Source organism: Chrysochloris asiatica, unplaced genomic scaffold, assembly GCF_000296735.1.
Source record: "Chrysochloris asiatica unplaced genomic scaffold, ChrAsi1.0 scaffold00013, whole genome shotgun sequence".
Taxonomy (NCBI): Eukaryota; Metazoa; Chordata; class Mammalia; order Afrosoricida; family Chrysochloridae; genus Chrysochloris; species Chrysochloris asiatica.
In genome coordinates this window covers 31,658,988-31,674,887 of record NW_006408531.1, presented here as the reverse complement: position 1 = coordinate 31,674,887, position 15,900 = coordinate 31,658,988, and the positions used below count along the sequence as shown (strand labels likewise).

The 15,900-nt window shown below is 37.5% G+C and overlaps 1 protein-coding gene across 1 annotated transcript in view; it reads left to right on the top strand.

Annotated features, from left to right (window-relative positions):
* RNF217 (ring finger protein 217) overlaps positions 1 to 15,900 on the top strand; it is a 141,037-nt gene that overhangs the window by 114,807 nt on the left and 10,330 nt on the right. Inside the window, exon 3 of the mRNA XM_006834692.1 lies at positions 606 to 770. Within this exon, the coding sequence (XP_006834755.1) occupies positions 606 to 770 (165 nt within the window). The remainder of the gene's footprint in view (positions 1 to 605; positions 771 to 15,900) is intronic.

Genomic DNA, 15,900 nt, shown 5'->3' with positions numbered 1-15,900 from the left:
TTCTGTAGATGCTTTTAGAGAGTGAAGACCGGAAATACTTTGTGAGAAAAGTAAGATTATACTGTCACTCAACATAAAGGAAATTATGAGAGAAAGTCGGTTTCAGTTTAGCTGGTCTCTCGTTGTCAGCGTTGACAGGGCACTTTTATGTTTGTGTGATTTTCATATGGTGAAACCTCTGTGAGGCTTTAATTTTATATAGATGAATTAAGTTATTGGTAAAAAAAAAAAAGGGAGGGGTGATGGTAATGCTTGGGAATTCATTAAGGGTGGCCTGATGTATGGATTTAGGACTTAAAGAGTGTTCAGGTGTTATTCTGCATCAATTGGAGATTTTTAAAAGCCAAAATTTCTTGGTTTTCTAATTTCTGGAATGCCCCATGTGTTCACTTCTAGTGTAGTCTTACCAAAGCAGTTCTGTCTTCTTTAATAATGGGATAGTAAATATGTAGTCTATCTTAGTATTGTTTTGGGTCTTATAGAGGAAGAGATAGTGTAACTGTGGTCAGATTATGACCTGTTAGCTAATTTCTCAAACACCACCCTTCTCATCCTCTCAGAAGCTTACTAACTGTTGGTACTTAATTTTACTTTTCCTCACACAGATCCAGTGCCCCACTTGCCAATTCGTCTGGTGTTTTAAGTGCCACTCTCCTTGGCATGAAGGAGTTAACTGCAAGGAGTACAAAAAAGGAGACAAATTACTACGTCACTGGGCAAGCGAAATTGAGCATGGACAGAGGAATGCCCAGAAGTGTCCAAAATGCAAGGTGAGTCAACCTTTAGAAAGAAGAAAAGAGAAATGTATACATCTAGGTACCACTGAACAATAACTTTTACAGTCGTAACGTGAATGGTATTTATAACTTTCTTAATGCATGTATGTTTTTGTTAGTAAGTGCTGTCGAGTCAGTTTTCAAGGAGCAGCTGGAGGATTTGAACCACTGCATGCAGTTATTGGAGAAAAACATACATTTTTTCTATCTTAGAAAAGAGTAAATTATATTGCATAACTAAACAGAACAGTTTATATTTCTATTATTTGCATTTCATCTCAAAAGTTAAGAGGGGGCACATGTAAATATTGATTTAAAAACATCAAAATCCATGTTTTCTATTTAAAGATTCCAATGTGTTTTCATACCAGAATGTGGTATCACTGTAGGATGACTTTAAATGAATCTGATTACTTTCCTTTGTTTTGAAATCTAGTGAAGTAGAAATTAATAGCTAAAATTGAGACCTAGAGGTATGAATTCCATTCTTCTGTTCATGATTATACAAGATTCTAAAAAATTACCATTTAAGCTGAAACCAGGACGTCAAAAAAGAAGACATGGAAGAGAGTTAACTACAGAGAAATTACCAAGTAAAACAATCAGAAAGATTTAGACTCCGTATTTACATACAGTCGGGATCTCTTGAAGGTTGACGTTTTTTAAAACTCACATTGTTGTTGTTAGGTGCCATCAAGCCAGTACCAACTCTTAGTGACCCTATGCACAACAGAACAGATATACTGCCCGGACCTGCGCCAACCTTACAGTAGTTGCTACACTTGAGTCCATTGCTGCTGCCACTGTGCCAATCCATCTCGGTGGTGCTCTTCCTCTTTTTCTGCAACCTTCCACTTTACCAAACTTAATGTCCTTCTCCAGGGACTGGTTCCTTCTGACAATATGTAAGAAGTATGAAAGAAGAAGTCTGGCCATCCTGGCTTCCAAGGAGCATTCTGGCTGTACTTATTCCAACACAGATTTGTCATGGTACTTTTAATATTTTCCTCCATACCATAAATCAAATAAATCCATTCTTTTATGGTTTTCCCTATTCACTGTTCAACTTTTTACATGCATATGAGGTTATTTGATACCATGGCTTGGGTCAGGCACACGTTACTTTGATCTTGGACACTTTAAAGGGATCTTGTACAACAGATTTGCCTATATATATGTCGTTTGATTTCTTGACTGCTGCTTCCTTTCCTTATTTTAAGCCATGCGGTGTTTCCTTGTTCTGTTCAAACGACTGTCTCTTGGTCTTCATGAGCACAAGTAAGTGTTCTGGAATACTCATTCTCCACAATATTGTCTGTAGTTTGTCATGATCCACATAATCGAAAGTCTTTGCATAATCAGTAAAGCACAGAAAAACATCTTTCTGGTATTCTCTTCTTCAGCCAAGATCATTTAATGTCAGCATTCTGATATCCCTCATTCTATATCCTCTTCTGAATCTGGTGTGAACCTCTGGAAGTTCTCTGCCAATGTGTGGTTGCAGTCATTTTAAAACTATCTTTAGCAAAATTTTACTTGCATGTGATATTAATGATACTGCTCAATGATTTCTGCAATCCGCTGGGTCACCTTTCTTTGTAATGGTGGATCTACAAATATGGATCTCTTTCAGTCATTTGACCAAGCGGTTGTCTTCCAAATTTTTTGGCACCAAGTTCTTTTAGTAATGCATCCGTTTGTTGAAAGATTTCAATTTATATTTCATCAATTCCTGATGCCTTGTTATTTGCCAGTGCCTTCAATGCACCTTCAGTATCATTGGCTCTTGATCATATGCTATCATTGGCTCTTGAAATAGTTGAGCATCAACCATTTCTTTTTGGTACAGCAACTCTGTCTCTTCCTTCTATCTTCTTTTGATGCTTTCTGCATCATTCAATATTTTGCCCATAGAATCCTTTAATATTGCATGTCAAGGCTTGAATTTTTCTTCAGTTTCTTCAGCTTGAGAAATGCTGAGCTTGTTCTTCCCCTTTGGTTTTCTAACTCCAGGTGTATGCACATTTTGATACAGTATTTGATATATTGTCTTCTCAAGCTGATGCCCTCTGAAATTTTCTATTTAGCCCGTTTACCTCCTCATTTCTTCCATTTGCTTTTGCTTCTCTGTGCTGGAGAGCAAGTTTCAGAATCCTTTTTGGTCTTTTCCTTCCTTCTTGTCATCTTAATGGCCTCTTACTTTCTTCATATATGATGTTCTTGATGTCATCCCAAAACTCTTTAGTGTGTAATTCATTATCTTCAGATAATCTCTAAATTCAGATGGGGTGTGTTCAAAGTCATATTTAGGCTTTTGTGGACTTTTTTTAAATTTTCTTCAGCTTTAGCCTGAACTTACATCTAAGCAATTGATGATCTGTTCCACATTCTGCTCCTCTTTTTAGATAATTACTTAAGTACATATACTTATTTTACCATGTGTGAATTCCACTTTTTACCAAATAACACTTTTGAAACTCTTATGTAAATTTGTCCTAATTTTCTAAGAATGAGCCTATAATTGTTTCTCGGAGACTTTAGCACCAGATCAATTAAATTTGGATTACATGAAACGTTTGTTTAAAATCAATAATTATGAATCCAAAATAACTTGAATTTATAAAAGTATATCCTGAAGTCCATTAATAACCATAAACACAGTGTCCAAATTCATGTACTATTTCTATAGATATATTGGTTTTGTTAGTTTCCATCAAGTAGATTTCAATTCATGGTGACCTGTCTCCATTGAATTTTTAAAGTTGTGACCTTTCAGAAGCAGATCTCTGAGTGGATTCAAACTAGTCTTTCCGGTTGTATTCAAGTTCTCAACTGTTTATGTCATATTGTTGTTAAGTTGCTGTGCAGTCAGTTCTAACTCATAGCAACCCTATATAGGGTTTCCCAAGAGCAGCTGGTGGCTTTAAATTTCCAACCTTGTGGTTCACAGGCCAGTGCTGATCCTACAACACCAAACCAGGAGTTCCTTATGCTACCTCAGGACTCCAATTTTTACATATAGATAGTATGTAAATAAATAGTTTCTGAAATTTCATGTTGACTTCTTAACGATTGGAAATAATTTTTAAAATAATTTAAATGACTATACTCTTAAAAAATAGGGTTTAAAGGAATTTGGGGATCCTGTATGGTGCTATAGAATAAGCACTATAATAACTTTCTCAAGGTTGGTGGTTTAAACCCATCAGCCAATCTTCGGAAACCTCATACAGGGAGGGTGTCTACTCACCTACTCACCTGTACTTAGTAACAGCAACGAAAGATATTTGAGTCAAAACTTTGTTTTCCCATCCATTATTACACTTTTTTTTAAATTTTAGATTGTTTCAGATCACTGCATCCATTGCTCTGTATGCTTCATTAAAGAACAATTAGAAAATGTGGCCTTTCTCTTATCTTTTGAGTGTATGCAAAACTACAGCTCAGTTTTAAAATAAATACATCCCATCAGCAATTTTTTGAGTATTCCCAAGAATTGGTGATATACACATTGAAGTTTTTGCTACAAACTGATTTAGCACTGTGAAGATGCTTACTTATCCGAAAGAAATGTGGAAGTCAGCTACCTGGTCAACCAGCTGTTAGGAGATCCTTATTTGTGCCCATTCCAAACAGAGGTGACCCAGTGGAATACGGAAATCATTGACCAATATCATTAAAATCAAATGCAAGTAAAATTGTACTGAAAATTCATGTACTGAAAATCAAACATGGCTGCAATAGTACATCAACACGGAATTGCCTGAAATTGAAAGCAAGATTCAGGAGAGGTTATGGAACTATGGATATCATTGCTGATGTCAGATGGATCTTGTTTAAAAGTAGTGAATAACAGAAAGATGTTTACTTGTGCTTTATTGACTACGCAAAGACTTTAGACTGTGTGGTTCATGATAACTGTGCATAGAATTGCAAAGAATGGGTAGTCCAGAATGCTTGATTATGCTCACTAAGACACTGTACATACACCAAGAAGCTATTGTTCAAACAGAACAAGCAGATACTGAATGGTTTAAAGTCAGGAAAGGTATGTACCAGGGCTGTATTCTTTCACCATACTTATTCAGTCTGTATGCTGTACAAATAAGAAGCTAGATTATATGAAGAAGAATGTGGCATCAAACTGAAGGAAGACTCATTAACAACTTGCAAATAAGCAAATTATATAACATTGCTTGATGGAAGTGAAAAGAACTTAAAATACTTAATGATGAAGATCAAAGACCACACATCAGTGTAAAGAAAACAAAAATGCTTACAACTGGAACAATAAATATGATAAATGGAGAAAAAAAAATGATGTTGTCAAATACTTCCTTTTGGTTGGATCTACAATTAAAACTTACCAAAGCAGCAGTCAAGAAATCAAACGACATACTGTAGTAGGCAAATCTGCTGCTCAAGAACTCTGAAGTGTTCAAGAACCAAGATAATAGTTTGAGGACTAAGGTGCGCTTGACCCAAGCCATGGCATTTTCCATCTGCATGTGAAAGTTGGGCAGTGAATAAGGAAAACTGGAGAAGAATTGATGCATTTGAGTTCTAGCATTGGAGACGAATATTTAAAGTTCCATAGACGGCCAGAAGAACTAATTTGTGTTGGAAATCATGCAGCTAGAATGTGCCTTAGAGGGCAAGGCTTCATTTCTCATACTTCAAACTTCTTATCAGGAGGGACCAGTCCCTGAAGGACATTGTGTGCTGGGTAAAGTGGAGTGTCAGTGAAAAAGAAGAAGATGGATTGGCATAGTGTCAGCAGCAACGGGCAACACAAGTGTAGCAACAGTTGTGAGGATGGAGCAGGACCAGGTAGTGTTTCTTTCTTTGTGCATAGAGTCACTGTGAGTCGGAGCCCACTCAGAGACACCTGACAACAATAAGAAGTTAAGTCATTGTACTTAACGATTGGTTTACAAATACCCTTTACATATCTTTATAAAGTTATCAAAAAGTTATGTTAGCTCATTCTAAGATTGTATTCTGAATGAACAATACTGCAACATTTTGAAAGGACTGAGGTTATATTCAAAAACATGCATTTGTTACTCTATTCCATCCTGCAAACTTTAAATGGGCGCTGTGGGTTAATGCGCCAGACTGCAAAGCTGTTTGAACTGCAAGTTCGGCTGTTCAAGCTCACCAACTGCTCCTTGGAAACCCTATACAGAGTCACTATGGGTCGGAACCGACTCGACGGCACTTAACAACAACAACAAATGTATAAAAGGAGTCCTGGTGTGTGGAGTTGTTGGATAAGCACTGGGTCAAAAGGTCAGTTTGAACTACAAGTTTGGTACTTCAAACTCACCAGCCACTCCTCGGAAACCCTATGCAGGGTTGCTATGAATCAGAACAGCTTAGACGGCACTTAAAAACAACAACAATGTATAAAAAGACAAGCCAGCCAACTGTAAAGAATTTACTAAATGCACTTATGACTTCCCACAGTTTGAACAAATGTAGATAAACAATGTAGATAGAGAAAGAGTATGTGCTGGTTTCTTTAGGAAGTTTTAAAAGCTAGGGCTTTTAAAAAGGATTATCTTTGAGGACTGGAGATATGGAATCCGTTTCCTGGCTTCATTGAAACAGAAAATTTACTTTCTAGTGGGATTCAAGTTCCAAATGACTTTATGAGTTGGTTTGAGACAAATCGTTTTGTTTTGTTTTCTTATTTCTTTGCATATGAATTAAAAGCTTTAGTGTATTTTATGACTGTTCTTTGTAGAACACAGAGTATCATAAAGAAATTTGACTTGTTCTAGGAAATTCCAGTTATTTTCATTTACTTTTGGCATATAACCAGAATAAGTATTAATTGTTTTTACCACTCATCATCTAATGCGCTAAACGGCAAAGTCAGTTTGATCCACAACGTCACCAGTTCAAGCTCACCAGCCGTTCTTCAGAAACTCTAGGAGGGTCACTATGGGTCGGAACCGACTCTGTGGCACTTAACAACAACAACAAATGTCTTTGTCGAAAGTTTGATTTTTATTTTACTGAGGCAAAAAACAATGTAATTGTTGTTAGTAGCCATCCAGTCAGTACTGACTCACAGCAACATTATGCACAGCAGAAGGAAAGACTGCCTGGTCCTGCATCAACCTCACAATCATTGTACCCTTCAGACCATGCTGCTGACACTGTGCCTGTCCATCTCACTGGGAGTCTTCCTCTTTTTCACTTAACCTCCACTTTACCAAACACGATATCCTTCTTCAGGAACTGGTCCCGCCTGAAAATATCTGAAGTCTGGCCATCTTGGCTTCTTAAAGAGTATTCTGACTGTAATTCGTCTAATACAGATTTGTTTGTTATTTTGGCAGTTCATGGTACTTTTAATATTCTCCTCCAACACCATAATTCAAATGCATCAACTCTTCTATGATCTTCTTTATTCATTGTACAACTTTCACATACATATGAGGTTACTGAAAATACCATGTCTTGGGTCAGACGACATTAGTCCTCAAACCAACATAATTGTTCTTTAACACTGTAAGGGGATCTTGTGCAACAGATTTGCCTAATGCAATATGTCATTTGATTTATTTCTTAAACTGCTACTTCCATGAGTGTTGATGGTTGGTTGGGCAAAATAAAATCTTTGACAACTTCAGTTGTTTCACCATTTATCATGAAGTTATTTACTGGAACGGTGGTGAGCATTTTTGTTTTCTTTACATTGAGGTGCAACCCATACTGAAGATTGTGGTCGTTGATCTTAATCAGTAAGTATTTTAAATCCTCTTTGTTTCGACAAGCAAGGTTCTATCATCTGCATACCACAGGTTGTTAATGAGTCTTCCTCCAATCCTGATGTCATGTTCTTCTTCATATAATCCAATTTCTCAAATTATTTTCTCAGCATGCAGGTTGAATAAGTATAGTGAAAGAATAAGACCCTGGCACATACCTTTCCTAATTTTAAACCATTCATTGTTCGCTTGTTCTGTTTGAACAACTGTGTTTTGGACTATGTACAGGATCCTTGTAAGCACAATTTAATGTTCCAGAATACTTATTCTCTGACATTTTGTCCAGAGCATGTCATGATCTTCACAATCAAAAGTCTTTGTGTAGTCAATAAAGCACAAGTAAGCTTCTTCAATGGCACTGTGGGTTAATGCTCTAGACTGTAATGTCGGTTTGAACCACAAGGTTGGCAGGTTAAGCACACTAGCCACTCCTTGGAAACCCTATACAGGGTTGCTGTGAGTCGGAACTGACTTGACGACACTTAATAATTAACATCTTACTGGTAGTCTTTGTTTTCATCCAAGATCCATCTGATGACAGCAGTTATATCCCTCATTCCATGCCCTTGTCTTCGTCTAGTCCTGATGCTGTGTTCTTCTTCATAAAATCTAGCTTCTCAAATTGTGTGCTCAGTATACAAATTGAATTAAGTATTTTGAAGAATACAACCCTGGCACACACCCTTCCTAATTTTAAGCCATACAGTGTTCCTTGCTCTGTTCCAACAATTGCCTCTTGGTCTATATACAGGTTCCTCATGTGATGGATTGCAAAGTCGGTTTGAACTGCAAGATCGGTGGTTCAAGCTCACCAGCTGCTCCTTGGAAACCCTATATAGGGTCACTATGGGTTGGAACTGACTGATCGGCACTTAACAACAAGAAGCACAAGTGTTCTGGGATACTCATTCTCAGCAATGCTGTCCATATAGTTCGTCACAATCCACACAATCAAAAGTCTTTGCATAGTCAATAAAACACAAGTAAATGTCTTTGTGGTAGTCTCTGCTTTTAGCCAGGTTTGATCTGACATTGGCAGTTATATCCTTTATTCCATGTCCTCGTCTGAATTCTGCCTATATCTCTGGCAATTCACTGTTAGTGTACTATCAAAACCACTCTTGAATTATCTTTAGCAAAATTTTACCTGCATGTGATATTAATAATGATATCATCCAATGATTTCCACATTATGTTGAATCACTTCTCTTTGGAATGGGCACAAATATAGATCTCTTCCAATCAGTTGGCCAAACAACTGTCTTCCACATTTCTTGGCATAGATGAGTTAGTGCCTCTAGTGTTACATCAGTTTGTTGAAAGATTTCAATTTCTATTTAATCAGTTCCCAGAGCCTTGTTCTTTGCCAATGCCTTCAGTGCTCCTTGAACTTCTTCCTTCAGTATCATTGGTTTTTAATCAATGGTTTTAATGCTACCTCTTGAAAACCATTTCTGTTTGGTACAGTGTCGAGGTCCTATGTCGGGGTCCCGCCTCAACAAGGAAGTGTGGGTGTCACGAAGAAGGGAGATCTGGCGGCGAAAGTGATAGAGAAAGAGAGAGACGAAATATATACAAAAAAGACAGACACACAGATATGATGCAAGCTGGCAAGTAGACAGATCTGCAAACATATTGCCTAGCATTGCCCAGCATTGCACAGTATTGCATGCAGAATTCACTCTACCTCAACCTTTTATTGTCTTTTTTAGGGAGGGATTTGTTACAAAGGAAGGATGTAATTCACTCAGGGAGGATGTCACAAAGGGAGGATGTGATTAAGGCAGGATACGGGACTGAAATGTGATTAATCATTCAAAACAGGACATAATGATTCACAGGAACAACTTTTAAGATATTTTCATAGTTTTTCTTAACAATCTAACATTTTTATTTCTACAGAAAAAAAGGTTCAATCAAGCTGTTATATATTAACTTTTAGGCTTAAATGATCTAGAGTAGCAACGTGAGGTTTCTTAAGGGTACATAACATAAAGCAAGGTTCCTGAAAGGAGCCAAGCTGTCTCTGTACACTTTGCAAACTTTTGTTTGTGAGCAAAATCTCAGGCACTGGCCTTCATTTATCTATACCTAAAATGCTACATTGTTCTTAATATTCCTATATACTTTCAGGAGGAAGGAGAGCATCTGGGTTAAACTGATTATATTTAGAAGTGGTTTAATGGTGCTGCCACTGATCAACCCAGGGTCTGCATATGCTGTCCCCAGCAGTACGCGTAGTGGGTACGAATCGAGCTGTGAACCGCAAGGTCAGCAGTTCGAAACTACCAGCGGTTCCTCGGGAGAAAGATGAGGCCATCTGCTCCCGTAAAGATTTACAGCCTCGGAAACCCTGTGTAGAGTCGCTATGAGTCAGAACCGACTCCACGGCACTTAACAACAACAACAACACAATGCTACATTGTTCTTAATATTCCTGTATACTTTCAGGAGGAAAGAGAGCATCTGGGTTAAACTGATTATATTCAGAGGTGGTTTAATGGGGCTGTCACTGATCAACCCAGGGTCTGCGTATGCTGTCCCCAGCAGTACAGTGACTCTGTATTCCTCCCATCTTCTGATGATTTCTGCAGCATTCAATGTTTTACCCATAGAAGCCTTCAGTATTGCAAGTGGAGGCTTGAACTTTTTCTTCACTTCCCTTACATTGAGAAATGCTGAGCGTTTCTTCCCCTTTGGTTTTCTAACTCCAAATCTATGCACATTTCATTATAATAATTTGACTTTGTGTTCTTGAGCTTACCTTTGAAATTTTCTGTTCAGCTCTTTCAGCTTCTCATTTCTTCCTTTTGCTTTAGCATCTCTACGGTGGAAATCAAGTTTCATTGTCTCCTCTGACATCCATTTTAGTCTTTATCTTCTTTCTTATCTGCTGAATGACTTTTTTTCTTCTTCCTCTATGATGTCCTTGATGTCATCTGACTACTCTTCTGACTCAATGGGAATGAACAACAACAAGAACACTACTACTACTCCTGATGTGGCACAGTAGGATAAGCACTGGACCAGTAACTGCAAATTCAAACCCACCCACCACTCAGAAATGCTATCGAGAATCGCTGAGTTGGAACCGACTTATTGGCAAACATCACCTGAACTACTGTTGACTTTACGTCAATTCTGACTCTTGGTAACCCAATAGAACAGATTAGAACTGTACCACAGACTTTCGTGAGACTGTAAATCTGTATGGAAGCAGTCCTATTTGTCTCCAGCAGAGCAGCTGGTGAGTTTGAACTTTAGACATTTTAGTTAACTGCCCAATGTTTAACCCATTGCACCACCAAGATTCCTTTTAAACAAATAAATCTACTTCCATCAAGTCCATTCTGATTACCAGCAACATTATATAGGATATCTATACTCTTGGTGTGGCACTACAGGATCTGCACTAGATTGCAAACCACAAGATCAGAGATTCAAATCCACCACCTGCTCCTCAGAAACCCTATACAGGGTCTTTATGAGTCAGAACCAACTCAACATCACTTAAGAGCAATAACGCAGGGTATACGAAGGCAGTAAGTATTTACAGGAGCAGAAGACCTCAGTTTCTGAAGTTTAAAACAAATAGGTTTTAACTTTTGCTGGTGATATTAGAAAATGTGTTCAAATGTGTTTTATGTTATTCGTGTCTATACTGCACAGTACCAATTGAATCCTGAAGTATGAGTTAGATACATTGCTACAAAATTCAGTATACTTCAGAAACCACGTAAAAATGTGTTTGCCTTATATATAAAATAGAGTTAGGTTCTAACTAAACTTCTACTATGTAAATAATTTTCATAGTTTACATAGTAGTAGTTGGTAAGTTCAGTCGGGTCAGTTCCAACTCAAAGAGATGCTGTATACACCAGAACAAGACGCTATTTGGTCTTGTGCCATCTCCACAAACAGGCACATATGTAGAAAACTTTGTAGTTACATATCTAAAATAAATAGATATTAAAACTATGAAATTTTATTTTGTGTATACATGTAAAATGGAGTTAGGTTCTAAGATCTTTTCGTCTGTATGAGTGTCCAGCACATTCACAAATTGTGTGGGCACAGTCTAGTTCTCCACTGCAGAACTGTCCCAGGCATGCAGGACATCTAGAAATTCCAGCACCAACCACATTTTGTGATAATCAAACATTGCTTCAGCAACAGCAACAAAAATTCGGAAGCATCTCCAGGCTTTCAAGATCCCTCTGGGAGCCTTTGTTATAGCAAGTGCGGGCTTCTAATAGACTTGAAGTCCAGAGGGCTGTGTACTGGGAATGTTTGCCTTAAAAGTTAAAAGCTGTTTAATCTTCATGTGGATAGAGATGAAAGAGATCCTAAGTAGCCTCAAGCTTTCTTATTTCATTTATTTTCATTTCACTTCAAGTTTTGAGAGTCATTTTCTCTTTCCACAGTAATCTGAGAATTTGAACCAGGGCAGTGGGTTTTGCTAACTGCACCAATTAGTTGTTATTAAGTACCATGGAGTGGGTTCAGACTCATAGCAACCCTGTATAGGGTTTCCATGGTACTGCTGATGAGTTTGAACCACCAACCTTGCAGTTCAAACTGACCTTGAAGTCAAGTTCTCATCCTATGGTGCCATACAGATCATAATATTTTTGGAGTTGTGGAAAAGGTCAAACTAAAGACCTATGTGACATTTCACTTCACTCTAATAGACTTCTCTAACACCATATATTCTCCTTCCCTAAAATGGTTCTTCCATCCCTGTCATTGGAATGCATTCTGCCACCTGCTAGAACAAGAATTTTGCATCATCCTAGACTATCTTTCTCTCACATCCATATCCAGTCAGACATCCATACTGTACTTCTTACTGTTCTTCACAAACATCAAGCATGCTTCCATCCATGAGTCTCTATACATGCTCTTCCCTCATTCTGGAATGTTCTTTCCCCAAATACCTGCAAGAATGGCTTCCTAAATTTGTTCACATTGTGTAAAATTCAGCTTCACAGTAAGTCTCTCCTTGGCCAACTTATCCATACTTTCAAACCTTCCTGCCCTATCTCAGTGAGTAGTATCTCTCATTTTTGTTTTATTTTGTGTCCATAATACCTATTAGCTAAACTAACAGGTATGTTTTGCTGCCATAAAGTAACTCTAGGATTTAGAACCATGCTAGGCACTGCTTGGTGCTTTATAGGACATCAGTGAATGAATGAATGAATGACATTGTTCTTTCCTCTTTATATAGTCATTTAGTGAGAACCTGTTACATGCTCTGAAGACCTGGTCCTTTTTCTTGTGGAACTTACAGAAACAGAGACACTGTTGCAACCGTCACAATGACAAACACTGTTGCACTTCAGGAAGGCTTTGCACAGAAACTATAAGAAGGGTCATTGTAAAGGCTGTCTCATTCATCTTAGGAAATTTATGGAATTCTTGGTTATTGAGGATTCTTGGATGGCTTATAGCATGAAGAAAGGTGTATAGGAGAGAGGGAGTATCACAATCACAATTGTAAGGGCACAGAGCCAGGAAGAGTATAGGGTATGTGGGAGCCTTAAGCACTTTGTGGTTCCTTAGCATAAGACTCACAGAGGAAGTGGTAAAAGGTGGGGTTGGAGAAGCAAACAGGAGTCTGAGCTTTGCATGCAATATGAAGCTGTAAGAAACTTGGCCTTTATCCTCCAGACTTTGGGGGCCATTGAAGGGTACTAAACAGTGGGAGGATGGTAACAAATTTATATTTTAGGTTGGTTTTAAATTGGATGGGGGTAACTGTAGAAGGCCTAAGGGAAATGATGACAGCATTATCTTGACTAGCTATCATATGACTGGGAAAGAGAAAAACAGTAGCTAAATATCTAGAGATGAAAATTGTCTGGCCTTGATGATTATTTGGATCTAGGAAGTAACGAAGAAATAAAATAATGAATAGACACCTACCTTTATTTTGTTATTAGGATAGGAACCATGGAATGGTGACAAGTTAATTTTGCTTCTTTGACTTGAAATAGCTCTGAGAGATATTGGTATATATGACCTTCAAATAGCTTTTGTGAAAGTCTGAAGCTCAGGAACCCAGGTCCACAGTATAGATAAAGAAATGACATCCGTTGGGAGGAAGTTGAAACTACTTATATGTGGGAAAGATCACCCAGAGAGTATGTGTAAATTGGTGAGATATTTATGGAATTATGAATTGGTAAAAAATTAAGATCGTCATGACATATGAGTGAGGAGACCCTCTAAAACATGATGTCATTGAAGTAAGGGTTTATCAAAGATGAGTTAGGAAGTCATTGGCTGATTAAATGATACTAGGAAATATAAGAAGAATTTAAAACTTATTCATTGGATTTGATAGTGAGGGAGTCATTGATAACATTATGCATGTGTTCTTTCAACATATATTTGTTGAGTATAGGCTCTGGGCCCGTTTCGGTGCAAAACCTTTTTTAGTAAACAATAATATGTGCGTAATCTGGGCCCTCATTTGTCTGTGTTTTAGATTGAGAGGGTAGATGATTTTAGAGGTGAGATAAAGAATTTTAAAACATAGAGTAAGAATATATAGTCTAAATGTTGCATGTATGATAAAGTAATTGTTTTAGGTGTTCACCAGTTATCTTTCATCATGTTTTTTCTTAGTGTCCATGTATTTTAAAGAAGGATCAGAAATGGTTCAAGGGTTCAGTCAGACCTCTGCCTGCTCTTCCTAACATGATCTAATGACCTGATGCCTAGGAGACTTTCATTTGCACAGGCCTCTTTTTAGGCCTTGTACATAATTTAGATTTGTAACTTTGGTTCATTTCCTTTAAGAATATCCTTCAGAACTCAAATTGGCTACGTTTTAGGCCCCATAAAACCTGGATCCACTCTATACTGTCATGTAAAAGAAAAATATTAAATATGATAAATAAAGTATGGTTTCACATTAGTTAGAAAAAGTAAATTTTGCTTCTATTGACTAATTTTTGACACTCATAAGTCTTTGACAAGAGGCTGTTGTTTTGCTGAGTACTTCTGTGTTGCTTCCAACTCATAACAACCCATGTTTAACCCTTGCCTGTCTAGGAAGGTACTTCCATTCGGTTGGACATGGCATAGATCAGTGAGCATCAATTAGTTGAAACACTTTAATTGGCAGTCTGTCAATTTTCTGCAGCCTTGTTTTTCCCAAATGCCTTCACTGCAGCTTGCACTCCTCCCTTCGATATATTTTACTTGATTATATGCTGTCTCTTGAAATGGTTGAACACCCAATTAATTCTTTTTGTACAGTGACTATATCTTTGTATTCCTCACATATTATTTGGATTCTTCCTGCATCGTGTAGTATTTTGTCCATAAAATCCATCGATAATGCAAACTGAGGCTTGAATGTTTTCTTCAGGTCTCCTGACTTAAGAAATGCTGAACGTCTTCCCTTTAAATTTTCTAACTCTAGGTCTTTTTACATTTCATTATGAAATTTTGCCTTATCTTACTGAACTGTACTTTAAATTTTTCTGTTCAGCTCTTTTACTTCCTCATTTCTTCCAGTTGCTTTAGCTTCTCTATGCTCACGAGCAAGTATCAAATTCTCTTCTGACATACATTTTAGTCTTTTCTTTCTTCCCTATCTTTATAACCTTTTGCTTGCTTCATATGTAATGTATTCAAGATGTCAACACATGACTCTTCTGGTTTTTAATCATTAATGTCTAATGTTTCAGACCTGTTCTTGGGATAGTCTCTAAATTCAGGTGGGATTTACTCAAGGTCACATTTTGACTCTAATAGACTTGTCTCAGTTTTCTTCAGCTTTAGTGTGAACTTGCAAGCAAACAATTGATGGTCTGCTTCACAATTTGTCTCTGACATTGTTTTAGTTGATCTATTGAGTTTCTCCATCACTTCTTCCTACAGATTTAGTGTATTTGATTTCTGTATCTTCCATCTGGTGAAGTTCTGATGTATAATCACCATTTATGCGTTGAACAAAGGTATTTGCAATGAATAAGTCTTGCAAAATTTTATCATGCAATCTCCAGCATCATTTCTATTATCAAGTCCATATTTCCCAACTACTGATCCTTCCAAATAACATTAATATCACATGCAAGTAAAATTTTACTGAAGATAACTCAAAAACGATTGCAGCAGTACATAAACATGACTGTTGTTGTTGTTAGGTGCCATCGAGTTGGTACCCACCCATAGCGACCTTATGCACAGCAGAACGAAACACTGCCCGATCCTGGGCCAACCTCACTACCACTGCCACACTCGAGTCCATTGATGTTGGAACCTTGTCAATCCTTCTTGATGGGAGTCTTCCTCTCTGTCTCTGACCTTACCAAATATGATATCCT